The sequence below is a fragment of the Vipera berus genome (genome assembly GCF_964194415.1).
Source record: "Vipera berus genome assembly, chromosome: 3".
In the NCBI taxonomy this organism is placed as follows: Eukaryota; Metazoa; Chordata; class Lepidosauria; order Squamata; family Viperidae; genus Vipera; species Vipera berus.
Genome location: NC_138204.1, coordinates 2,266,705 through 2,292,735, shown reverse-complemented (window position 1 = coordinate 2,292,735; position 26,031 = coordinate 2,266,705). Strand labels below are relative to the sequence as shown.

Below are 26,031 nucleotides of genomic sequence, written 5' to 3'. Positions count from 1 at the left end.
CAAGGAAGTGTGCGGCGGCCTCAGCGGCAACCCGGCCGCCTCACGCCGGATCCGAGGCCGGGGGGCGCGTCCGACGGCCCCTCCCAGGCCCCGCACGGGAGGACTACACGCCCCATCGGGCACCGCGGCAGCGCAGGCTTACCTTCCAGGCCGGGCCCGCCGCTTGAGACGGCTGAGGCGGCCCCGGGGCCGGGAGCGGCGGCGGTCATGGCCGGAGGGGCAGCCGACCGCGAGGTAAGCCGTTGCCGGGGAGGGGGCGTCGCCTGGCGGGCCTCGGAGGAGGTCTTGGCGGCCAAGAAGGCCCGGCGCTTCCCCCTCCATGCTTACCTTGAGTCGCCCCCTCCCCGCTTTCCTTATCTGGCTGTCCTGGGCCTGGATCCGCTTTTGTATTTTTTCACATCTATCTATCATCTATCTATCTATCTATCTATCTATCTATCTATCTATCTATCTATCTATCTATCTATCTATCTATCTATCTATCATATTCTATCTATATCATATTCTATATCTATCCATCATATCTATCATATCTATCATATCCATCATATCTATCATGTCTGTCTATCTATCTATCTATCTATCTATCTATCTATCTATCTATCTATCATCTATCTCTCCATCATATTCTATCTATATCATATTCTATATCCATCATATCTATATCTATTCTACCATCTATCCATCATATCTCTATCATCTATCTCTATCATATTCTATCTATATCATACTCTATATATCTCTATCAATCTATCTCTGTATCTTTATATCTATATCTATTCTATCTACCTCTATCATATTCTTATATATATATATATATATATATATATATATATATATATATGTATCATCTATATCTTTATCTCTATATCCTATATCTATCCATCCATCATATCTATAATATCTATCATATCCATCATATCTGTCTATATCATATTCCCTCTCTCTCTCTCTCTCTCTCTAACATATCCAATAATCCTTCCTCCTCCTCTTTTCCACAGAACAACAGCCTTGTATGGTGGGCTGGGCTGAAGTACAGTGGTGGCCCAAAGTCAGCCAGCTGGCTTTCTTTCATTCATTCATTCATAAAAATAAGAATGATAAATGCCAAATCCGGTCTGAACATTTGACTGACTGTGTGATGAGCAATAATAATAATGATTGAATGAATCAATGGACGTTGGGTAACTCTAGGCCAGTTGCCTTTCTGTGTGAGCCTCTCTTGTAGGGTTGTTGTGGGGAAATGAGAAGAAAGAGGGGTATTCGGAATGTCCTTTGCCTGAAAATGTGTGGTAAAATAATATTGTTCACACACACACACACACATGCACACCTGTATATATATATATATACACACACACACAAACATATTTACATATATACATTCATATACACACACATATACACATGCACATGGACATATACTTACACACACAGACACACACAGAGTTTTACCCCAGCCTTTTCCGCGTGGGGAACATGCCTGATGCTCCTGCCTTCTCTTTTCCCCACAATAACAACCCTGTGAGGTGGGTTGGGCTGAGAAACATACTGGCCCAAAGTCAGCCAACTGGCTTTCATTCATTCATAAAAAATAAAACTGGATAAAGACGCCAAATCCAGTCCGAACATTTGGCTGACCATGTGATGAACAATGGAATGAATCAATGAAAACTGGTTGGGAGACTTGCCATTGCTAGGCAAGGCAGCTTGTTGCTATGGAAGTGAAGGATTGTGGGCTGGGGGCCCTTTTTGTGAGCCTACCATGTAGGGTTTTTGTGGGAAAATGAGAAATCCGGGTGGGGGGGGCGGCGGTATTTGGGATGTCCTCTGCCTAAAAAATGTGTGGTAAAATAATAAATATTGATATCTAATTTTATCCCAGACTTTTTGTATGGGGAATATGCCTAATCCTTTTGCCTTCTCTCCTACCCACAACAACAATCCTGTGAGGTGGGCTGAGAGAAGCACTGGCTCAGTCACCCAGCTGGCATTTATTCATTCATTCATTCATTCATTCATTCATTCATTCATTCATTCATTCATTCATTCATTCATTCCCTTTGCATAGCCTCCCATCTTAAAAGTCAAACTCTGGGTAGCTTGTAAGCCAAAAACAAAACCATGTAAATAATGATGATGCTGATGGAAGGGACCTTGGAGGTCATCTAGTCCAACCCCCTGCTCAGGCAGGAAAGCCTATACCACTTCAGACAAATGGCTGTCTTCTTAAAAAAAAAAGCCGAAGGAACAGTAAATCAGTCCTTCGGGTGCGAAGGATGATAGGTAGGTAAATAAATAAACTCCAGAAAAACCTGGCGGCACCTTATCACCCTTTTCTGATGCCACCCCTGAAAGGTTAAAAGGGTGGGGGTCCTGTCAGACCCTGGGGAGAGGGTGGGAGTCCCATGGGGCTGGGCTGAGAGATAAACATTGACCCACTCTCCTTTCTAAGGATTGAGTTTCCCTGTTGCTGCTTGGGGCAGATCAGATGCCTCCCTGCCTGTGGCCAAGTCAATGCTTAGCTGCGCAGGGGTAGGCATGCTGGCTGGCTCAGGAATTCTGGGAGTTGAAGGCCCTGCGTCATTAAAGAGCCAAGGTTGCCTACCCCTAGCTTAGCGGCTGCCCGAACTGGAAATACTCATTTGTGTTGAGTTTTCTTGGGGGCAACGTGCTGCATTTTCCATGAGCTGATTCAAGCGAAATCAGCTTTGTCTTAGAACAGGGGTAGGCAACCTTGGCTCTTTTATGACTCATGGACTTCAACTCCCAGAATTCCTGAGCCAGCACTGGCTGGCTCAGGAATTCTGGGAGTTGAAGTCCATGAGTCATAAAAGAGCCAAGGTTGCCTACCCCTGTCTTAGAAGAAACGGAATTTAGCCATGAGATATATTGGATGTTATTCCTGGTATCAAAACGTCTTTCGTGGCTCTCTTGCATTTTGCCAGTTTAATTATTTTTTTTTAACTGAGATGAAGTTAGGACTTTTCAGGTCCTTGAGTATCTGTCTGTCTCTATCTCTATCTCTCTATCTGCCTGTTTTTTTCTGTATCATTTATCATCTCTCTGTGTCTCTCTTTCTATCATCTATCCATCTCTATTGATCCATCTCCCTCCATTCATTCACCTTTCTTTCTTTCTTTCTTTCTTTCTTTCTTTCTTTCTTTCTTTCTTTCTTTCTTTCTTTCTTTCTTTCTTTCTTTCTTTCTTTCTTTCTTTCTTTCTTTCTTTCTTTCTTTCTTTCTTTCTTTCTTTCTTTCTTTCTTTCTTTCTTTCTTTCTATCTCCCTCCATTCATTCACCTTTCTTTCTTTCTTTCTTTCTTTCTTTCTTTCTTTCTTTCTTTCTTTCTTTCTTTCTTTCTTTCTTTTCTTTTCTTTCTTTCTTTCTTTCTTTCTTTCTTTCTTTCTTTCTTTCTTTCTTTCTTTCTCTTCCTTCCTTCCTTTTTTCCTTCCTTCCTTCCTTCCTTCCTTCCTTCCTTCCTTCCTTCCTTCCTTCCTTCCTTCCTTCCTTCCTTCCTGTCAAATCATTCCATATAATATATATATGCACGAATATCTGTAACTGACTGGTTTCCATAGAAAAAAAAAGGTTGCTGGGAAGATCAGAATTTGATGGGCTGGGTGGCAGATGTCGTTCTGCAAAAATTGTATTATGGCTGACCCACAGCAAAGATTGACTTCTTGAAGAGAAAGCAAATAAAGGTCTGCTCATCTTGCTAAGTGTTTGCCCGTTTTCACGGTATATTCAATAAAGCACACTGACTGAGTTCATACAACTCAAAACTATAACGCGACTTCCTTGATTTTGGTTTTCATGCACCTAGACTTTTATTTAGAGCAATTTCTGAAGCTTGGCAACGTTAAGATGGTGTCTGTGGTGATTCTCAGTCATCCAGGTCATGGTTGTCCCAAAGGCGCTTTTTCCAAAAGGCAACTGGACTTTACCTGTTTTTTTTCCCCCTTGAAGATATTTTACTCCTCATCCAAGAAGGCTTCTTCAGTTCTAACTTAGGACTTCTTGGATGTGAAGCGAAACGTCTTCAAAGAAAAACAAAGGAAGTCACAGTTGCTACACTAAGACCTTTAACACCATTAAACATCAACACCGCAGGTCCTCTGGAAGGACTCAGTGGACAGGAATGTCAAATCTGGTCTGAACTTCTGGCTGACCGTGTGACCAGCCCTAAGAATGAAAATATTTTTACTGTTTATCAACGTGACTGTTTCTTAGCCTTGTGTTGCACTGACCAAAGTCACTTGTTTGTGAGATGGACAGCTGTATAGATTGGACAAATAAATGAATGCTGTATTATCAATAGGGGCCCTTTGAGTTTCCTCTCCTGTGAAGATGGTAACAAGATGGGTGTTGTTGTTAGTTGCGAAGTCGTGTCTGGTCACCCATCACGACCCCACGGACAACGTTCCTCCAGGCCTTCCTGTCCTCTACCATCTTCTGGAGTCCATTTAGGCTCATGTCTCCTGCTTCAGTGACTCCATCCAGCCACCTCCTTCTCTGTCGTCCCCTTCTTCTCTCGCCCTCCATCTCTCCCAGCATTAGGCTCTTCTCCAGTGAGTCCTTCCTTCTCATGAGGTGGCCGAAGGATTTGAGTTTGGTACAATATTGGTACAATAATGGAAAAACAAGTTTAGCTGCAGCTGCCCGTGTGTTTCTTTACAGAAAATATTCTGAAGCCTTTACAGTTGACAGAAGTATTCTGAACTCTGCCAAGCAGCTGTTTTGATTTATTAATCCTGCTTTTTTTTTTTTGCCCCACTGCCATCCAAAGAATTCTCGGTGACTTATGGTGTATAATATAAAACAAAATTTAAAACAACTCCCATTAGACAGGGCCAGTGTTGTGAGGGTTCCCTGTCTCCCCTGAGAGGTAGATTAAAAGTAGTTGAAAAATAAAAACGGGGCATCCGATGAGAGCAGACATACACAAATAACCTACTTAACGAAATGGGCTTATTAAAAAAAAAAGACAGGCGATGCCACGCAGGGACTTTTGTTTAATTACATTTGTAGGGGTACCTGGCATGTTTACATAGCAAGAGACTCTTTCTTTTAACCCAGAGAGGGCCCAGCCATGCCCAGGCACCGGGACCCCTTGTCGGGGTGTCTAAAATGACAGTAAAGTCAATCCCACAATGAACCATCACTGAAAATTTTCAAGAAGAGACGACAATCACCTGTCTGAGATGGTATAATTCTATTATTCTATTCTATTCTATTCTATTCTATTCTATTCTATTCTATTCTATTCTATTCTATTCTATTCTATTCTATTCTATTCTATTCTATTCTATTCTATTCTATTCTATTCTATTCTATTCTATTCTATTCTATTCTATTCTATTCTTCTATTCCATTCCATATTTCTGTTCTATTCCATTCCATTCCATTCCATATTTCTATTCTATTCTATTCTACTCTACTCTACTCTACTCTACTCTATTCTATTTCTATTCCATATTTCTATTCCATTCCATTCCATTCCATTCCATTCCATTCCATTCCATTCCATTCTATTCTATTCTATTCTATTCTATTCTATTCTACTCTACTCTACTCTACTCTACTCTACTCTACTCTACTCTACTCTACTCTTTCCAGCGGAAAGCTGGACTTGGTTTTCAGACACAACGTCATCCTCTATATTCCAAGAAAGCAAGATTTGAATGGCTTCCATGTTTTAGACCGGCAGCCAGTTGAAAAATGCAGTCTGGAGCTTCCAGCTAATGGATTAGAATCCTTTTGGGATCTGGGCCAGATAGCCTTAGGTTTAATAAGGTTAAGTGCTGTTTCTGGGCAGCACTTTCTAAAACGTTTGTGACAAGCTAGCATGGCGTTTCTGTGCAAGGCCTGTGTGGAGGGGTATACAATCAGACTAGAGCTGGAAGGGACCTTGGAGGTCTTCTAGACCAGCCCCCTGCTCAGGCAAGAGACCCTAGACCATCTCAGACAAGTGGCTGTCCAGTCTTGTCTTAAAAATCTCTAGTGATGAAGCACCCGCAACGTCTGGAGGCGAGCTGTTCCGCTGGTTAATTGTCCTCACTGCTAAGAAGTTTCTCCTGAATTCTAGGTTGCTTCTCTCCTTGGTTAGTTTCCATCCATCGTTTCTTGTCCTGCCTTCAGATGTTTTGGAGAATAGCTCGCCCCCCTCTTCTTTGGGGCAGCCCCTCAAATACTGGAAGACTGCTATCCTGTCTCTCCTCTTTCCCCCCCATCCCCCCCCCCCGTCTTTCTTTTCTCTAGACTAGCCAAACCCAAATCCCGCAGCCGTTCTTCACACTTTTGACTTTCCAGGCCTTTGATTGTCTTAGTTGCTCCTCTTTGCACTTTTTCCAGGGTGTCAACATCTTTTTTTGTAACGCGGTGGGCAAAACTGGACGCGACATTCCAGATGTGGCCTTACTAAGGCTGTGGCCTTTGTTGGGGGTGCGTTCTACGCTGGACCATAGTGCAGGCTATACTCCGCATAAAATGCTTATTTGGTGCCGCCAAAAAAAAAAGCAACTCTTTGCCAATGTTTATTTCTAGAAGGACTGTCAGGTTGAATAACCTGCTGACTTCTAAGAGTTTGGTTATGGCAGCTCTGTAGATTCATTGATTAAGAAAATGGCGGACGGCTGCCCAACCTACTCACAGGGACTCCAGGACATAAAACCCCAACACAAATCTCAAAGTAGCCCCACCACCCCTGGCAACAGCCATCAGGCCAGTCGCTTGATGGGCTCCGTATCTCCCTGGGGGTCCCCAGACCTGCTGGCAAAACCACGTCTTCAGGGCCTTTTGAAAACGGGTGTCAGGATGGGCTAATTTTATCTTCTCAGGGATGATGTTCCACAGGGACGGGGCCACCACAGAGAAGGTCCTTCTTCTTGGTCCTACCAGATGGATCTCCTCAGGAGAGGAGACCTTAACTTCTTTAATGCAAATAATAATAATCATAAGTTTTTAAAGAAGAGACTGGACAGCCATTTGTCTGAAACGGTATAGGGTTCCCTGCCCGAGCAGGGGGTTGGACTAGATGACCTCCAAGGTCCCTTCCAGCTCTATACTGTTTGAATTGAATAGTCTAGATGAGGACCCCGGGCGATGTATCAGCCCTCACTTCCGTTATTGTGCCCCTTTATGGGAATTATGAAACCCAAAGTCATAAATACCTCTGGAGAACAGGAGAGATTGCAGAGGGCTAAGATGTAAAGCGTTCCCGTGCTGAAGGATGACAACACCTCCAGAAGGTTAGCCAAAAATTGGCCAGCTTCATGGTCGTGGTGTCAGACTCACCTTTGCTGACTTAAACCAAAAATAGATCTGGTTTCAGCCAGAAATGTGTCCAGACGTAGGCTAGGACTAGGAAATTGTGGGGGGGAATATGTCCTGGGAAAAATGCAAGAATAGCACAGCGGTTGGTTTTGCAGCCAAGAAAACTACAGGGACACGACAAGGTCACCCGGATGGAGTTCTGCTCCGAGGCAGCTTTATCTTAAAACAAAAAATTGCTCAATTATAACCCTTTTCTCCTGAAGGATGTGAGGGGTGAGGATAGAGGCTGGTTGTGGATGTGAAGAATTTCCCATAAGTCAGAAATGCACCTGATCTCTCCATTTAATCCCTGTGGGAATGAGAAGAGTAGCAAAGACATTCAGCATGAATCGGAAGCCACAACGGATTCCATTTTGGCCGGGAGAATAAGGGTTGTGCTGCAAACAGATGCCAAGGTTAAAAACCTGGCGGGATCTAGCCAACATTAAGCTCTGCTGATGAGCTGATGGTAAAACGATGGCTCAAGCCTTTACATTTTACACCAGGGGTAGGCAACCTTGGCCCCTTTATGACTCGACTTCAACTCCCAGAATTCCTGAGTCACCATGGGAGAACTATGACTCCTTCTTGGCTTGTGGACTTCACCTCCCAGAATTCCTGACCCAGCATGGGGGGACTATGGCCCCCTCATGACTGGTGGACTTCAACTCCCAGAATTCCTGAGCCAGCATATGGCCCCTTCATGACTGGTGGACTTCAACTCCCAGAATTCCTGACCCAGCATGGCTCAGCTTGGAAACTTCTCCCTTTCCCCTCAGCATGGCTGGCTCAGGAATTCTGGGAATTGAAGTTCCCGAGTCATAAAAAAACCAAGGTTGCCTACCCCTGCTTTACACAGAGGAGGGCAAGGTGTGAGTCACTGCCGTTCCTCTGACAACAACAGCCTTTGTCAGCCGTTCAGTTGCACCCGTGTGAGTCTGGAGCCACGTTTATCTTCATCTGGAGTCATCTGGCAGGTGAAGTACGTACAGAAGAGCTGGTAGCAAGGGGTCAGGCTGAGCAGAGGAGAGCTGTGATCTTTATTCCCAGAAGGAGTGACTGATTGATTGATTGATTACATTTGTATGTCCCCCACCTCATTATCAAATGACCTAGGGTGGCTTACAATTCCATAAACCTTCCTTGTTTTTTCTTTGAAGACCTTTCGGAATTCTCCTCCAAGAAGCTTCTTCAGCTCTGACCGGAGGGTGGGGAATAGAAGGGTTTATTGTGGCTGGCTGGGGAATTCTGGGAGTTGAAGGTCCTCAAGTCTTAAAGTGGCCACGGTTAGACACCCCCAGTCCAGGATGTTAAGTGTTAATCCGATAGAGTAGGAACTTCCGCTTGCTACGCTAACAATTACAGCGTCCGAGCACTTCACGTTCTGTTGTCGCACTATGTTCTTTGCAGGATTAGAAGAATCCTTGCTCTTCCTGATCCCGCCATCAGTTCCTTTGACCCCCCCCGCCCCCCCATGCAAATCTGTTGTCATGTTGAAGCTAAAGTGCTCGGAGACGGTCAGAGTTGTCGTACGATGCCGGCCGATGAACGGCAAAGAGAAAGTGGCCTCCTATGAGCAAGTGGTGGACGTGGACGTGAAACTGGGGCAAGTCTCCGTGAAGAACCCCAAGGGAACATCTCACGAGCTTCCAAAGACGTTCACCTTTGATGCGGTTTACGACTGGAGCTCCAAACAGTTTGAGCTTTACGATGAGACATTCCGGCCGCTGGTGGACTCGGTTCTCCAGGGATTCAACGGGACCATTTTTGCCTACGGGCAGACCGGGACGGGGAAAACGTACACCATGGAAGGGGTGCGCGGAGACCCGGAGAAAAGAGGGGTCATCCCCAACTCCTTCGACCACATCTTCACTCACATCTCTCGGTCTCAGAACCAGCAGTACCTGGTCAGGGCCTCCTACTTGGAGATCTACCAAGAGGAAATCAGGGACTTACTCTCCAAGGACCAGTCCAAGAGGCTGGAGCTGAAGGAGCGGCCCGACACGGGCGTCTACGTCAAAGACCTCTCGTCCTTTGTCACCAAAAGCGTGAAGGAAATCGAGCACGTGATGAACGTCGGGAACCAGAACCGTTCGGTGGGCGCCACAAACATGAACGAACACAGTTCCCGCTCCCACGCCATTTTTGTCATCACCATTGAATGCAGCGAGGTTGGGCTGGACGGGGAGAACCACATCCGTGTCGGGAAGCTGAACCTGGTGGACCTGGCGGGCAGCGAGCGTCAGTCCAAGACGGGAGCCCAGGGCGAGAGGTTGAAAGAGGCCACCAAGATCAACCTCTCTCTCTCAGCGTTGGGCAATGTCATATCGGCCCTCGTGGACGGCAAAAGCACCCACATTCCCTACAGAGACTCGAAGCTGACCCGCCTGCTCCAGGATTCCTTGGGCGGCAACGCCAAGACGGTGATGGTGGCCAACATCGGCCCGGCCTCCTATAACGTCGAGGAAACCCTAACCACCTTGCGATACGCCAACCGGGCCAAGAACATCAAGAACAAGCCCAGAGTCAACGAAGACCCCAAAGATGCTCTCCTGCGGGAGTTCCAAGAAGAAATTGCTCGCCTGAAGGCCCAGCTGGAGAAGAGGTCCATCGTCAAGAGGAAGAAGAAGGAGAGGAGGAGAGACGGGATCGGGGGGGAGGAAGAGGAGGAAGAAGAGGAGGAGGGTGAAGAGGAGGAGGGTGAAGAAGAGGAAGGGGTGGACAAAGATGACTACTGGAAAGAGCAGCAGGAGAAGCTGGAGATAGAGAAGAAGGCCATCCTGGAGGACCACAGCTTGGTAGCCGAGGACAAGATGAGGCTGCTGAAGGAGAAGGAGAAGAAGATGGAAGACTTGAAACGTGAGAAAGAAGCAGCTGAAAAGCTGGGGGCCAAAATCAAGGTGAGATCTCTTTTATACTATCTCCAGGAGTATGTTTTTATTGGTCATTAACCAGCATGATGATAGATAGATAGATAGATAGATAGATAGATAGATAGATAGATAGATAGATAGATAGATAGATAGATAGATAGATAGATGATAGATAGATAGATAAGTTAGAGACAGAGATAGAGACAGAGATTATAGAGATAGAGATTAGATAGAGATAGAGACAGATAGATATTAGATAGATAGAGAGAGAGAGACAGAGAGATATAGATATAGATATAAAGAGAGATAGATAGTAGATAGATAGATAGATAGATAGATTGATAGATGATAGATGATAAGATAGAGACAGATAGAGACAGAGACAGATGATAGAGATAGAGATTAGATAGAGATTAGATAGAGATAGAGACAGATAGAGATAGAGATAGATAGAGATTAGAGAGAGACAGAGACAGAGATAGATATAATATATAGAGATAGATAGATACCAAGAGAGAGAGAGAGAGAGAGAGATAAAGAAATAGAGAGATAGAGATAGAGAGGTAGAGATAGGTGGGTGGGTGAAGAGAGAGAGAAAAATAGATGATAGATATAGTTATAGATAGAAATGTTAAAACTTTTGACGGGAATTACAGCTGTGAGACCAGGATGATATCTGCTACTTTCTAATTTTATGAAATTTCTCCCCCGGCGCTCCTTAATTTTTTGCTTCTAAGGCCATGGAGAGCAAGCTTCTTGTTGGTGGGAAGAACATTGTGGACCACACAAACGAGCAGCAGAAAATTCTGGAACAGAAGCGGCAAGAGATTGCTGAGCAGGTGAGATAAGGGCAGAACTGCCCATTTCCTCCCCCCCCCCCACATCTTTCATTTTGCTGTTCACCTGCAGACCTCTTTCTTACTGGGACGAAGGGTCCTGAGAACGTCTTTCGCAGGTGTGAAAACTACGGGAGGTCCTCAACAAGTGTAACTGAGCCAGGAATTACGGCCGCAGGTTACGGAGGCCGTAAAGCGGGTCACCATGTGACCCTGCCTGATTTTATTCACTTCTTTTTGGTGGATAAATGGACACTGCGGTCATTAAGCGAACAGGGCAGTCATTTTACGTGAACCCATTATAGCCAGGGGACCTTTTCTTTGGGCTGGGAACTGGAAGAGTGCCACTTTCCAGCAAAACCTGTCATAAACCGCCGTCGCTTGAAGTAGCCATCCACCTTTTATTTTATTTTATTTTTTATTTTAATCCCATTTATATCCCGCCCTTCTCCGAAGACTCAGGGCGGCTTACAAGCTTAGCAGTAGCCTTCCTTCTATGTATATGCCTGCTTATTAGAGCTTTCACACACACACACCCAAGCGGCGTTATTACAAAGTCAGCTTAATTGCCCCCAACAATCTTTCATTTTTTTCCATCTGATTAAAATTTCTGTGCGGTACCATCAGTCGCTACCTCTTGAGAATCAGCAATTGACGTTTTTTTTTTAAGTGAAGAGTGCGAGAGTCAAACGGGTTTCCGAACTTGTTGACTTCATTCATCACTTTTAATTCATTGACAATTTACGGTGGGATAAAGAAGCTGGGAGGTGGGTTAATTCCTCAGCCAAGTTCAGAGTTCCCCCTATCAAGGGCTCCCTCACAAGAGCGGGAAGGCGTAGGGTTAGTGAATTGAGAAGCTTTAAATCAGACATGTCAAACACAAGGCCCGGGGGCCGGATCCGGCCCACGAAGTGGTTTCACGCGGCCCGCGAAGGCATCCTGGAAACAGTGAGGGAACGGCCCCCACTGCCTTGGCCCTGGCCCAGAGACCCTCCTCCTGCCAGAGACCCTCAGATCTGTCCCACTCCTGCCCAGGCCCCCATAGGCACCCTTGATGCCAACGATGTAGAGCTGGCCACGCCCACCCAGTAGGCCATAGGCACTCTAGCCACGCCCACCCAGTAGGCCACGCCCACCCAGGCCACACCCACCCGGCCCCTTGAGGGCAACCGCAATGCTGATGCGGCCCTCAGTGAAATTGAGTTTGACACCCCTGCTTTAAATGAACGCCAACCCTTTGATGCGTCCTACAGAAACGACGGGAACGAGAAATCCAACAGCAGATGGAAAGCCGGGATGAAGAGACTTTGGAGCTGAAGGAGACCTACAGCTCCTTACAGCAGGAGGTGGACATCAAAACTAAAAAACTGAAAAAGGTGATAACCAGTCCGGGAAAATCTTTTGTCGCTCAGGGTTGGAACGAGGGGTCCACGGTGATCCCCGAGCTGGGCAGTTTTGTCTCGCAGACGTTTCGTGACCCAACTAGGGAACATGCTAGAAGGGAGGAGGAGGACTGTGGTGTCCTGGGTGCTCTCTGAGCTTGGCTGTTTTCTTGCAGAGGTTTTACAACCCAACTAGGGAACATCATCAGTGCTAGTAGGGAGGAGGAGGAGGAGGAGGAAGGAGGAGGAGGAGGAGGAGGACTGTGGTGTCCTGGGTGCTCTCTGAGCTTGGCTGTTTTCTTGCAGAGGTTTTACAACCCAACTAGGGAACATCATCAGTGCTAGTAGGGAGGAGGAGGAGGAGGAGGAAGGAGGAGGAGGAGGAGGAGGACTGTGGTGTCCTGGGTGCTCTCTGAGCTTGGCTGTTTTCTTGCAGAGGTTTTACAACCCAACTAGGGAACATCATCAGTGCTAGTAGGGAGGAGGAGGAGGAGGAGGAGGAGGAGGAGGAAGAAGAAGAGAGGAGGAGGAGGAAGAGGAGGAAGACTGGGGTCCTGGGTGCTCTCTGAGCTTGGCTGTTTTCTTGCAGACGTTTCGTGACCCAACTAGATAACATCATCAGGACGAGAAGGGAGTGGGGTGTGAGGAGGAGGAGGAGGAGGAGGAGGAGGAGGAGGGCATCCATAGTACTTTCTGAGCTGGGTGGTTTTCTTGCAGACGTTTCGTGACCCAACTAGGTAATGTCATCAATGCTAGAGGGGAATGGAGGAGGAGGAGGAGGAAGATAACTGTGGGGTCTTTGGTGCTCTCTGAGCTTGGTTGTTTTCTTGCAGACGTTTCGTGACCCAACTAGGGAACATCATCAGTGTTAGAAGGGAGTGGGGTTTGCAGAGTGGAGGAGGAGGAGGAGGATTCTAGTCACTGCCCATGCACGGTCTTTTTGTGCAGAGGTGGTAGCCTTGTGCGTGTCACCCTCGACAGCTGTATTCCTCTCTTCCAGCTGTTTTCTAAGCTGCAAGCTGTGAAGGCTGAGATCCACGACCTGCAGGAGGAGCACATCAAGGAGAGACAAGAACTGGAACAAACTCAGAACGAGCTGACCCGGGAGCTCAAGCTGAAGTAGGTTCCAACTAACCGTGTATTACTCTTTAATAAGGTGGCTCCTTTCTACCTTGCGGACTACAACTCCCAGAATTCCTCAGCCAGCCCGGGAAGCTGGGATTTTAGGGACTGAAGCCTACAAGCCACAAGAGGGCCATAATTCCCCCCACCCCTGGTCCAGAGCGTGGGAGGGAAGGAACGTGATGGTGGTCAGCTGCCCCAGAGATGAGACCTCTTCACGTGACCCATCTGGGAAGTGTAGTCCAGCAAGGAAAACAATCTTCTGGGTTCGCCGTATCTCACTTCCTCCTTTCCCGATCCGACGCAGGCACTTGATCATTGAGAACTTCATTCCTCTGGAAGAGAAGAACAAGATCATGAACAGATCCTTCTTCGACGAGGAGGAGGACCAGTGGAAACTTCACCCCATCACCCGATTGGAGTGAGTCCTCTTTCACTTGGAGGGTTGAGGGAACACCTCCAGGTTCACTGACGGGTGGTCCCGGACTCACAACGCTTTGCTTCGTGACTGTGTATAAAGTTCACAAGGGCACTGAAAAATGTGACTTGCAGAGGTGTTTCACGCTTAAGACCGTTGTAGCTTCCCCACAGTCTCGTGATCAAAAATTCAGGCACTTGGCAACCGACTCCTGGATGTTGCAAATGGGTGAGAAACCTCCTTGGGACTGCGGAAAGGACCGTGTTGTAGACTGGAGAGAGACGGTGTCGTGTCCCTTCCCCTCTGTTGAGGGAGGGCTGCTCAATTTTGATTAATCAAGGACACAGGCGAACCTCCAGGTGGCCTCAACGACTCTCCGAAAGAAGGCAAATGACCAGCGGTCTGCAAGGAGTATAAATCCTTCCCTTCCCCACCATTCAGTCAGAACCTGAGGAAGCCTCTCGGGTGAGAAGCGAAACGTCTTCAAAGAGAAAAAACAAGAAAGTCCAGGTGCCTGGCGGGGAATGGAAGGATTTATATTCTTTGTAGTCATCTGGTCGTTAGTAGTCTTTCTGAGATTCGTTGGGGCCACTTGGATACAGGATACAATGAGAAGCGAAACGTCATCAAAGAAAAGCAAGAAAGACCAGTTGCCTCCTGAAAAAGCACCACTGAGGACACAGGTAAACCTCCAGGTGGCCTCAACGACTCTCTAAAAAAAATGCAAATGACCAGCTGTCTGCAAGGAGTATAAATCCTTTTCTTTCCCCACCATCCAGTCAGAACCTGAGGAAGCTTCTCGGATGAGGAGAGAAACGTCTTCAGAGAAAAGAAAACAAGGAAGTCCAGTTGCCTCCTGGGGGAAAAAAGCACCTTTGGGGCAACCTGACGGTCCGTGTAATCAAAATTTGGCAACTTTGCAACCGGCTCGTGTTTACGACGGTTGCAGGGTTCCGGGGTCCCTTTTTGCGACCTTCTGACAAGCCCCGTCGACGGGGGGGGGGGGGAGCCAGTTTCACTTAACGACAGGATGACTAACTTCACAACTGCGCTGTTTCGCTTAACGGCTGCGGCGAGAGAGGTCGTAAAAGGGGGCCAAACTCACTTAATGACTGCCTCGCTTAGCAACGGAGGTTTTGGGCTCAGCTGTGGGTCGTATAGTCGCGAGGCTTGCCCCCTTTGACAACCTTTCCTGTCACCGTCGCTAAGTGAGTCCCTGCAGTTGTTCATTTAAGTCACATGGTTGTTAAGGGAATCCGGCTTCCCCCGTTCTGACTTGGCTTGTCAAAAGGGGATCACGTGACACACACCCCCAGGGAGCGTCTGAATTTTGATCACGTGACCCTGGGGATGCAGCAATGGTCACAAGTGTGAAAAACGGTCATAAGTCACTTTTTTCAGTGCTGTTGTAACTTCAAATGGTCACTAAATGAATGGTTATAAATCGAGGACTTCCTGTACAGAGATGTGGACATTGACAGAACAGGATAACAAAAGTCGGAAGGGACCTTAGATGTCATCTAGTCCAACCCCCTGCTCAGGGAGGAAACCGTATACCATTTCAGACAAATCCTTGTCCAGTCTCTTCTTCGAAAACCTCCAGTGTTGGAGCATTCACAGCTTGTGGAGGCAGGTTGTTCCACTGAATAACAGAATTGGAAGGGACCTTGGAGGTCTTCTAGTCCAGCCCCCTGCTCAGGGAGGAAATCCTATATCATTCCAGACTAAATAGTTATCTTCATAGGCTCTCCGAACCTTATGGTGTGTGTATCTGTGTGTAATAAACAGAGAGGGCATTGTGTATTTGTTTTTTGTTTAAATATGTGTTATTATTTATTTATTTTTGCATAATCACCTTAATATTTGGTAAACATTGTGTTGTCTGGGTTTATATTTAAAAAAACAATAACAATTAGTTTCCATAATTCTATAGTCCACATAATACGTTTTGCTTCATGTTTTTTTTCTTCTTCCAAAAATGTTCCCTTTTGCCAATCTTTAATTAATACCGTTCTTATCATTTAGATAAATAACAATTAAATGTAGACTTTTTCTAATATGTCTACAAATAACAACCACACTGATATAAAGCTTCTTTTCCGACTGATCATCTCAATTGCCTTACCATAGATCCTGTTTGCAATTCTTATTTAAGTTTGTTTGCCCCCAAATATTTGAAACCTCCTTAACTGGTTAGGATTTTCATTACGCTTAAGTGTTTTAAGTTGGAGATGATCAGGGGACTGGAGGCCAAAACATACAAGGAACGGGTGCTGGAATTGGGTATGTGTAGTTTAATGAACAGAAAGGCAAGGGGGGACATGATAGCAGCCTTCCAATATCCCAGGGGCTGCCCCAAAGAAGAGGGAGTCAAGCTATTCTCTTGAAGGCAGGACAAGAAGCAACGGATGGGGACTAATGAAGGAGAGAAGAAGCAGCCTGGAACTAAGGAGAAACTTCCTGACAGTCAGAACGATTAACCAGTGGAACTCCTTGCCTCCAGAAGCTGTGAATGCTCCAACACTGGAAGTTTTTAAGAAGAGACTGGACAGCCATTTGTCTGAAATGGTATTGGGTTTCCTCCCTGAGCAGGAGGTTGGACTAGATGACCTCCAAGGTCCCTTCCAACTTTATTATTATTATTATTAAGTCTTTTTCCTCATACAGGAGGGAGGGCCTTGTGTATTTGACCTGCTGTTTCCCTTCCCTGCTCCAGGAACCAACAGATGATGAGAAGGCCGGTGTCCGCCGTGGGGTACAAGAGGCCGCTGAGTCAGCACGCGAGGATGTCCATGATGGTCCGCCCGGAAGCTCGGTACAGGGTGAGCTCCGACTGTGTTTTGTGGGGGAGATCGGGAATAAAAACAAGGAGTGCCCTGAAAAATAAACACAAGGAGGCCTCAACCTGAGAAAGATGTGCAAAACAGGCCTTTAGGTCCTATAAAAATAGTGGGATTTCTCTTCGGGGTCTGTGGAGATTCCCAGTCATCCTGGTCATGGTTGTTCCAAAGGTGCTTTTTTCAGGAGGCAACTGGACTTCCTTGTTTTTCCTTTGAAGACGTTTCCCTTCTCATCCCAGAAGCTTCTTCGGGTTCTGACTGGAAGGTGGGGAAGGGAAGGATTTATACTCCTTGCATTTTTTTAGAGAGTCACTGAGGCCACCTGGAGGTTCGTCTGTGTCCTCACTTGTCCCAAAGGTGCTTCTTTTTTTTAAGGAGGCAACTGGACTTTCTTGTTTTTCCTTGAAGGCGTTTCGCTTCTCACCCAAGAAGCTTCTTCGGGTTCTGACTGGAGGGTGGGAATGGGAAGGATTTATACTCCTTGCAGACTGCCTGGTCATTTGCCTTCTTTCAGAGAGTCGTTGAGGCCACTTGGAGAGTTACCTGTGTCCTCAGGGTCACCTGAGTGGTGCAAATGGGTGTAGAATTCCTTTCAGCAGTCCCAAGAAGGCTCCACCTAATTGCACCACTCAGGTGACCCTGAGGACACAGGTAAGCCTCCAGGTGGCCTCAAGGGCTCTCTAAAGGGATGCAAATGACCAGCTGTCCGCAAGGAGTATAAACCCTTCCATTCCCCACCATCCAATCAGAGCTGAAGTTATTTCTTGGCTGAGAAGGGAAATGTCTTCAAGTGGATTGGAAGGATTTATACTCCTTGCAGACAACCAGTCATTTGCATCCTTTTAGAGAGTCCTTAAGGCTACCTGGAGGCTTACCTGTGTCTTCAGGGTCACCTGAGGGGTGCAGATGGGCGTGGTGGAGCCTTCTTGGAACTGCGGAAAGGACCGTGTAGTAGACCGGAGATAAGTGACGTCATGTCTCTTGGGAGGTCCCTGTTCTCCAGGAGCCTTTCATGGCCTGGAAGTGTGAAGAGTACAGTACAGCTGATCCTCGTCTTACGACCGGTCACTTAATGTCCAGATCTCTCCAAAGCTACTTACGATCCCGGTTGGAAGTTACGGCTGCCCCAGTGCCCCTGGGGTCATTCGTCCTTACGACCGATCGCAGGGAAACGGCAGCGCTCCTCCCCCGCGTATCTCCGCCCCTCCCGTCCTGCCGGGACCCCACAGAATTTCCCTTGAGTCTCTGCAGAACTCCTACCCGTCACACAAAGGTACTCCTCGACCTACGGCCACGATTTCCATCGCTAAAGCAAGGCAGCTGTTCGGCGAGTTTTGTCCCTTTTTTTCCCAACCCTTTCGCCACAGAGCCAAGTCGATCGCCACAGTTGTTAGGGGGATGCTGTGGTCGTTAAATGAATCTGGCTTCCCACGTTGACTTGGCTTGTTGGAAGCTGGCTGGGAAGGGACAAAGGGTGACCACATGACCCCGGGACGCTCATACATACGTGCCCCTTGCCAAGCGGCTGAATTTTGATCGTGGGGATGCTGCAACGGTCCCAAGGGTGAAAATTGGCCCTGAGTCACTTCGTTAGTGCTGTTGTAACTTTGGGTAGTTAGTAAATGAATGGTTGTAAGTGGGAGACTACCGGTACTTATACTGCAGGCAGTTTTGGTCACCATACCACAAAAAAGATGTTGAGAGTTTGGAAAAAATCCAGAGCAGAGCAACTAAGATGATCCAAGGCCTGGAGACTAAAACGTACAAAGAATGGCTGCAGGGCTTGAGTTTGGCTAGTCTAAGGAAAAGAAGAAATAGGGGAGACACAATAGCAGCGTTCCAGTATCTGAGGGGCTGCCCCAGAGAAGAGGAGGGGGTCACATTATTCTCCAAAGCACCAGAGGGAAGGACGAGAAACAATGGTTGGAAACTGACCAAAGAGAGAAGCAACCTGGAATTGAGGAGAAACTTCCTGACATTTGAGGACAATTAACCAGTGGAAAAGCTTGCCACAAGAACTCATGGGTGCTCCATCACTGGAGATTTTTAAGAAGAGACTAGACAGTCACTTGTCTGAGATGGTATAGGTTCTCTCCTGCTTGAGCAGGGGGCTGGACTAGAAGACCTCCAAGGTCCCTTCCAAATCTATTCTATTCATTTCGTTCATTTCGCCGGGACCTAAAAACCTGGCTCTTTGGGCTATCTGGTCTGGACTGAGGGGTTTAATGTTTTTAAATTGTGATTTAATTTTTGTGGCTAGACTTAATTTAATTTATTTTAATTTATTTTAATTTTATATTGGATTGTTTTTAAATTTTGCCTTGTAAACCACCCTGAGTCCTTTGGGAATAGGGCGGTATATAAACCGAAAAATAAATAAATAAATAAATAAATAAATAAATAAATAAATAAATAAATAAATAAATAAATAAATAAATAAATATATATTCTGTTCTGTTCTACAATCTATTCTGTTCTGTTCTATTCTACAATCTGTTCTACTCTACTCTACTCTACTCTACTCTACTCTATTCTATTCTATTCTAAAATCTATTCTATTCTATTCTATTTTTATGACAACCTGTCTTGTACAAAATAGGACTAGCTGAGAACCTTACTCTTTGAAGATCTCCGGAGTGACAGATTTCATTTTGGGGAAGAAGGGCAGGCCACTGCATCCTTTAGTACCTCTGGACTGAGATAGATAGGAGCAGTGGCAGAATCTGGGGACGGAGTTAAAAGAGGGGTCAGCCTAGAATCCCTATGTAGCCACAAGCAGACTAACTCCAACCGTCTTTACATTCCTAGCAGGTGCCAACCATGAGTTGGGAAGATTCCTGCGGAACTCCAATCTGTGGCCTTTATTAATTGTCTCTTATTTAATTATGAGAGCCATAAGACGTCCCAATGTTACTTCTTGGTGTGGTGTACCAAAGACAACAATAATCCCAAAATAAAGGGAGTATTTTTTTTTAAAAAACCCAGACATTATTACACTGTTGAAATAATCAAACTCTGCTGAATTTGGACTATTTTAGGCAGAAAACATCGTCCTGCTGGAACTGGATATGCCCAGTCGGACCACGCGGGATTACGAGGGCCCGGCCATCGCCCCCAAAGTCCAGGCCGCTCTCGAAGCTGCTTTGCAAGATGAAGATGAGATCCAGGTGGACGCGTCTACTTTTGAGAGCACGTCGAACAAGAAATCAAAATCCCGGTAAGCTGGAATTTTAACCCACTGTTCTTTTTGGAGGTCTAAGAAGTTGGAGGGCTGAATTGGCTGGTTTTCAGCCTCCTTAACTGGGGAAGAGATTTCTGTGTAAAAAAAAAATCTGCTGGAGATGCAGGAATTTCTGAAATATGAGAGACAGAGAAAGCCGAGATAACAGCGCACTCCTTCTGTAAATGTGATGGATAAATCTCTCTTTCTCTCTCTCTCTCTCTCTCTCTCTCTCACACACACACACAAAATGTATGTTATTTGTGGTTTTTCCTTGTGTAGTTAATTTGGTTATGAGTTGCACAGTGACGATAAATATTATTTTATTCTATTCTATTCTATTCTATTCTATTCTATTCTATTCTATTCTATTCTATTCTATTCTATTCTATTCTATTCTGTTCTTTCTATTCTATTCTAGTCTAAATCTTATTCTATTCCTATTCCTATTCCATTCCATAATTCTATTCTATTCTATTCTAATTTCTATTCCACAATTCTATTTTATTCTATTCTATTCTGTATTCTATTGTATTCTATTCTGTATTCTATTCTATTCTAATTCTAATTCTAATTCTAAAACTTGTGTACACGTAACCCAATGTTATTCAGCCTTGGCAGCGTGAAGATGTGTGGACTTCAGCTCTCAGAATTGAGAGTTGAATTCTGGGAATTGAAGTCCGTGAGGAATTCTGGGAGTGAAATCTTCAAGCTGCCAAGGTTGAGAAACACTGGCGTAAGCCGTGCTTTGACTATTGGTTAAAACAACAACAAAAAGAGAAAGCCAGTTTGGTTTACTACTTCTTGTGCTGGCCTAAAAACTGGGAGACAGGGTGTTCTAATTCCACAGTATATATGAAAGCCGGCTGGATGACTTTGACCCAATCACCGGGAGACGGTGAGCTCTAGTCCCGCCTTAGGCATGAAAACCAGCTGGGTGACTTTGGGCCAATTACCAGGAGACGGTGAGTTCTAGTCCCGCCTTAGATAGGAAAGCCAGCTGAGTGGCTTTGGGCCAATCACCAGGAGATGCTGAATTCTAGTCCCGCCTTAGGCATGAAAACCAGCTGGGTGACTTTTGGCCAATTACCAGGAGACGGTGAGTTCTAGTCCCGCCTTAGATAGGAAAGCCAGCTGAGTGGCTTTGGGCCAATCACCAGGAGACGCTGAATTCTAGTCCCGCCTTAGATAGGAAAGCCAGCTGAGTGGCTTTGGGCCAATCACCAGGAGACGCTGAATTCTAGTCCCGCCTTAGGCATGAAAACCAGCTGGGTGACTTTTTGCCAATTACCAAGAGACGGTGAGTTCTAGTCCCGCCTTAGATAGGAAAGCCAGCTGAGTGGCTTTGGGCCAATCACCAGGAGACGCTGAATTCTAGTCCCGCCTTAGATAGGAAAGCCAGCTGAGTGGCTTTGGGCCAATCACCAGGAGACGCTGAATTCTAGTCCCGCCTTAGGCATGAAAACCAGCTGAGTGGCTTTGGGCCAATTACCAGGAGACGGTGAGTTCTAGTCCCGCCTTAGATAGGAAAGCCAGCTGAGTGGCTTTGGGCCAATCACCAGGAGACGCTGAATTCTAGTCCCGCCTTAGGCATGAAAACCAGCTGAGTGGCTTTGGGCCAATTACCAGGAGACGGTGAGTTCTAGTCCCGCCTTAGGCATGAAAACCAGCTGAGTGGCTTTGGGCCAATCACCAGGAGACGGTGAGTTCTAGTCCCGCCTTAGGTGTGAAAGTCAGCTGACTTTGGGCCAGCGAGTCACTCTCAGCCCAACCCACCTCACAGGGTTGTTGCGGGGGAAAACAAGAGGAGGAAGGAGGAATTAAGATATATTTGCCACCTTGTTATGTATAAAAATAATAAAGTTGGCATTAAAAAAAGACTTTAACTATGCAGGCAAGATCTTCCCAGAGGGATGAACCCAGTGACTTTGGTTAGTACACAAGTACACAACAAATGAAATTCTATGCAGGAATGCAATTTCAGCGTCTTCCTTCCCCCCCCCCCCCAACCTTTTGGGCACCAGGGACCGGATCCTCGGAGGGAGGTTTTTCCCGCGGACCGGAGCAGGTGTGGTTCCGCCTGCCGCCCGCATCCCACAGATGAGGCTTCGCTGCTTTGCGTGGCCCGGTTTCTGGCCTGTCGTGGCCCGGTGCCGGTCTACGGCCCGGGAGTTGGGGAACACCCCCCCCCCTGATTTAGATCACGATTTGTCGTCTTTCTTTTCTACCCATGACGTTTGCTGGGAAAGCTGGCCCCCTTCTTCACGCTTCTCCTCTGTCTGTTTTGCATTCCGCAGGCCTAAAACTGGAAGGAAATCCGGCAGCTCCCCGTCCAGCGCCTGCAGCTCTCAGCTGTACCCCCAGTCTCGTGGGCTGGTCCCCAAGTAAAAACCGGTTGCGCCTGCCCAGGGCAGGGGCTCTCACTTTGCCGCACAATGCAGAGGCGAGCGACAAAGCCGCGAGGCGTTAGGACTTAAAAAGGAGAAGTCCCGGAGAAAGGCCTTTTTGAGAAGAACAGTTTCCCCAGGGCGGTCTCTGGCCTACCGCGAAGGAACGGTTTTGCTCCTTGGGCTGCGGGGTTGAAGGCGAACGAGCTTTTAGTTAGGAAACCAGAAATGCATGAGTTACATTAGTCTGTCTTAGAAGCCCAGAGAAACACGGGGAGCGGGGGGACGGACGTCCCCTTGCTCCCCCCCTCTCCCCCTCTGTGGCCTTCTCCCTCTCTCCCTTTTACACTCTTTCTTCGATCCTTGCAGCCAAAGGCTGGTCTCGCTGCGGTCACCTCGATGACGCCCGATAGCAAGGTTGAGAAGTGACGAGAGAATTATTAATATTATTATTATTTTGCTAGCCTTGACGGCTTTTTCCCCACCCCACCCCACCTCCCCTTTCTGTTGAAAGCCTGGCACTTTTGTGGGGTGGGCGGGTTGGAACTGCGAAAGAGGCGAGGTCGAAATATACCACAAAAGCTTTTCGGTAGCAAGGCCAAGGGGAAGGTTTCGAAACCCGCTCTCCATTTTATTTTATTTTTTTTGGCGATAGAAGGTCCTTGGCTTGTTTACAAGGACGAATTTAAGAAAGAACAACAACCACCACCAAACACGGTTCCGGGTGGATTGGTTTCCAGGAGAACCTCCGCCATGAAGACCAGTGGGGGCTACCTGGTCTAGCAGTTTGTCCACACAACCGTTGTCCCCTTCCTCTCCTCGCCGTCTCCTCCTCTACAACCTGGGAGCATTCGTGACCCAAGGTTTCCTGGTCTTCCAACTGTAGCTTACCTGACCTGGCTTCTTATCTCGTTTCCCCCCCCCTCCCCAGAAGAAATTAAACCTCTGGAGTGGTGGTGGGGGGGTTCTTCTGCTGTCCTCTCAATGGCAGCATTATAAAGCTTGAGAGAGAGAGAGGGACCCCAAATATCTGGGTGGAGAGATTTGAACTCGCTCCTCGTCAATAAGGCAGGCTACCAAGCAAGGGGTGGAAAGTTAAGATGCTGCTGAAAAGGGGGTGGGGTCCGAGAGCTGAAGGCTGTGCCCCCCCACCCACCCACCTTCGTATTGTTCTGTAGTTCGGTTTGTCTATTTCACATTGTTGCACATGGCAAGTTCAGTTGTCGTTTCCCCCCTCCCCCCCCTTTTTTTTTTACGTTTTGACGGTCGTAACTGTGAATATATTCTCATCAGCTCCTTCACCCATGTTTTCTTCAACTGTGTGTAAGGGTGTAGGTCTGCATTGGGTCTGCGAGGACTGATCCTCAAGACGTACTCTTCAGCGTAAGGGTCCTTGTTGCTTGTTCTCTCGAGTCGCTCCTATTCCAGGGGGGAGGCATAAAAATTCCAGGGTCTTGCACCCTCTCTAAGGATACCCCAAGAGGCATTCTGCTGGCGTGGTGCCTCAGGAGACCCCTCACCCCCCCACCCCCCCAGCCTCGCTACCTTCTGCTATTTTGCATTTGCCAAGTACGTTTCTGGGCTGGTGAGCAGCTGCTCAGCTGCGGATCAGAGGGGCGTTTTATTTGGTGAGCTGGTTGGCCTTTTAGAATCGTACGTAACAGACACCAGGCCCACCCCCTCTTTGGCTGTGGCTAATTCCCTTTTGTCATTAAAAAAAAATAAAAATAAAAAATAAAAATTGACCGACTTGAGAGGCGGAAGCTCGGTGACGAATCCAAAGATGATTAAAAAGTATGCAAAGATGGAAGCCGCGCGCCAGCCTGTTGCTTTTCACTCTGCGCCGGCAGAACGAGGCCTGTCCGGAATTTCATCCGCCGGCTTGGCAAGCGTTCGGCAGAAACAGAACTGGGGGGGGGGGGACTGAGCTATTCCCCTAATGGCTGGCTGCATTGCTGACTTGAGACCCTTGGAACAGTTTGACTCCCCTGCTTTTTCCCACGCCTCACACTTTGCTCCGTCTTAACCTTTCACGTACCGAGTGTTTTCCGAAGCCGACACCTCCTTTGGAAACCTTTTCGTAAGCCGGGGTGTCAGCTATTGATTGCCTTGTTCTTTAAGGCAGGCCTTCCCGACTTGCTACCCCTAAATATGTCGAATTGATTCTTCGTATCCCACGCTGGCTAGGAACACTAAACCTTGGTACTATTTAGCTAAACCGATAGAGCAGGGGGGGGGGTTTCTCCAGCCGTGGCCTCTTGCGAAGACTCGCGGACTTCAACTCCCAGAATTCCTGCGACGCTGGCTGGGGAAGTCTGGGAGTTGAAGTCCGCAAGTCTTCAAAGCTGCCAAGTCTGGGGACCCCTGCAACAGAGGATCTGTTCAAGGCCTATGGAAAATTCATTCGCTGGGCTCCTTACCTGTGTGTAAGTCCCACTGGAGTGAATAAGCTTCCCTTGGTGCCAGGGAGACTCGCCCAGGAATATTATCCAAAGGGCGGGATATGAGAGATGCTACCGTTTCCTGCAACCAGTGTTTCCTTTCCTGGGGTTGTACCTAACCGGCTACTGTTTTACCTGTACATAAAGAACATTGTCAATAGTTCTTTTTTCTGTCCACGGATTTAAAGCTTGTACCTGTAATAGCCTCTCTTGTCTAGGAATGTAAAAGTGCACCTGAAAAAATATAATAAAAAACCATCTGGATTTATCGTATGTAAAAACAACACATTTCCTCGGAGTTCTGCAATGCTTTCTTTAACACCGTGCATGCATACCAGCTTTATAGAACAGCCTGACGGAATAAGGTTTTTGGAAGAGAGAAGCGTGCAAGTGGAACAGATCAAACCAGAAACCGTAAGATAACATACCAGTATCAGCACCAAAAAGGGGAAACTGCGCCGGGCTTCGAGCGGCAAACGCACAAAGCCAACGACGCCCGTTTGAAGAGCTGGTCTGAAAAAGGCTCGCGTGGCACACACTTCCACAACCATGGGCCACCCCCAGAATGGGTAGAGAGGTAGCAACTGAGCCCCGTTACTAAGCAAAGACAGCGATGGGCTGAGTTTTGCCCCCATTTTACCACCTTCCTTGCGAGTCACTGCGGCTGTTAAGTGAATCAGGCAGTCATTAAGCGAATCTTGCCTCACCCATTGACTTGAGGAAAGGTTGCAAAAGGGGATCAGATGGTGGGGGAGGGCACCTGTCTTAAATATGTGCCAGTTGCCAAGCCCCCGGATGCTGATCCCGTTACCAGGGGTCATGTCAAAACGGTCCTTTCAATGCCGTAACTTCAGATCAGGGGTCTTCAAACATGGCCCTTTGATGACTTGTGGACTTCAACTCCCAGAATTCCTCAGCCAGCCACTGGGCTCCTTACCTGCGTGTTAGTCCCACTGGAGTAAATAAGCTTCCCTTAGTTCCAGCGAGACTCACGCAGGGATATTCTCCAAAGGACAAGATATGAGAGACGCTACTGCTTCCTGTGAGCAATGTTTCCTTCCTGGCTGAGGAATTCTGGGAGTTGAAGTCCACAAGTCATCAAAGGGCCAGGTTTGAAGACCCCTGGCCTTCCTTCAAAGTAAACCTGCAGTTCTTCCTCCGTCTCCAAAGCAGAGTAGGATTTAGTCAAGCTTTTCATG

At 47.0% G+C, this 26,031-nt stretch overlaps 1 protein-coding gene across 2 annotated transcripts; it reads left to right on the top strand.

The window, feature by feature from the left end:
- KIF3B (kinesin family member 3B) lies at positions 1-25,112 on the top strand. 2 transcript variants are annotated; one of them, XM_081323744.1, is made up of 10 exons: positions 22-234; positions 6,004-6,103; positions 8,724-10,213; positions 10,924-11,025; positions 12,276-12,398; positions 13,405-13,523; positions 13,834-13,947; positions 16,661-16,766; positions 19,823-20,001; positions 22,302-25,112. In XM_081323744.1, exons 3-10 carry the CDS (start codon positions 8,804-8,806, stop codon positions 22,390-22,392), a joined length of 2,244 nt encoding a protein of 747 aa, XP_081179870.1. In that variant the 5' UTR covers positions 22-234; positions 6,004-6,103; positions 8,724-8,803; the 3' UTR covers positions 22,393-25,112. The 2 variants fall into 2 exon arrangements, with proteins under 2 accessions (XP_081179869.1, XP_081179870.1); XM_081323743.1 differs by lacking the exon at positions 6,004-6,103 and having other exon boundaries at positions 1-234.
- Positions 25,113-26,031: the final 919 nt, after the last annotated feature.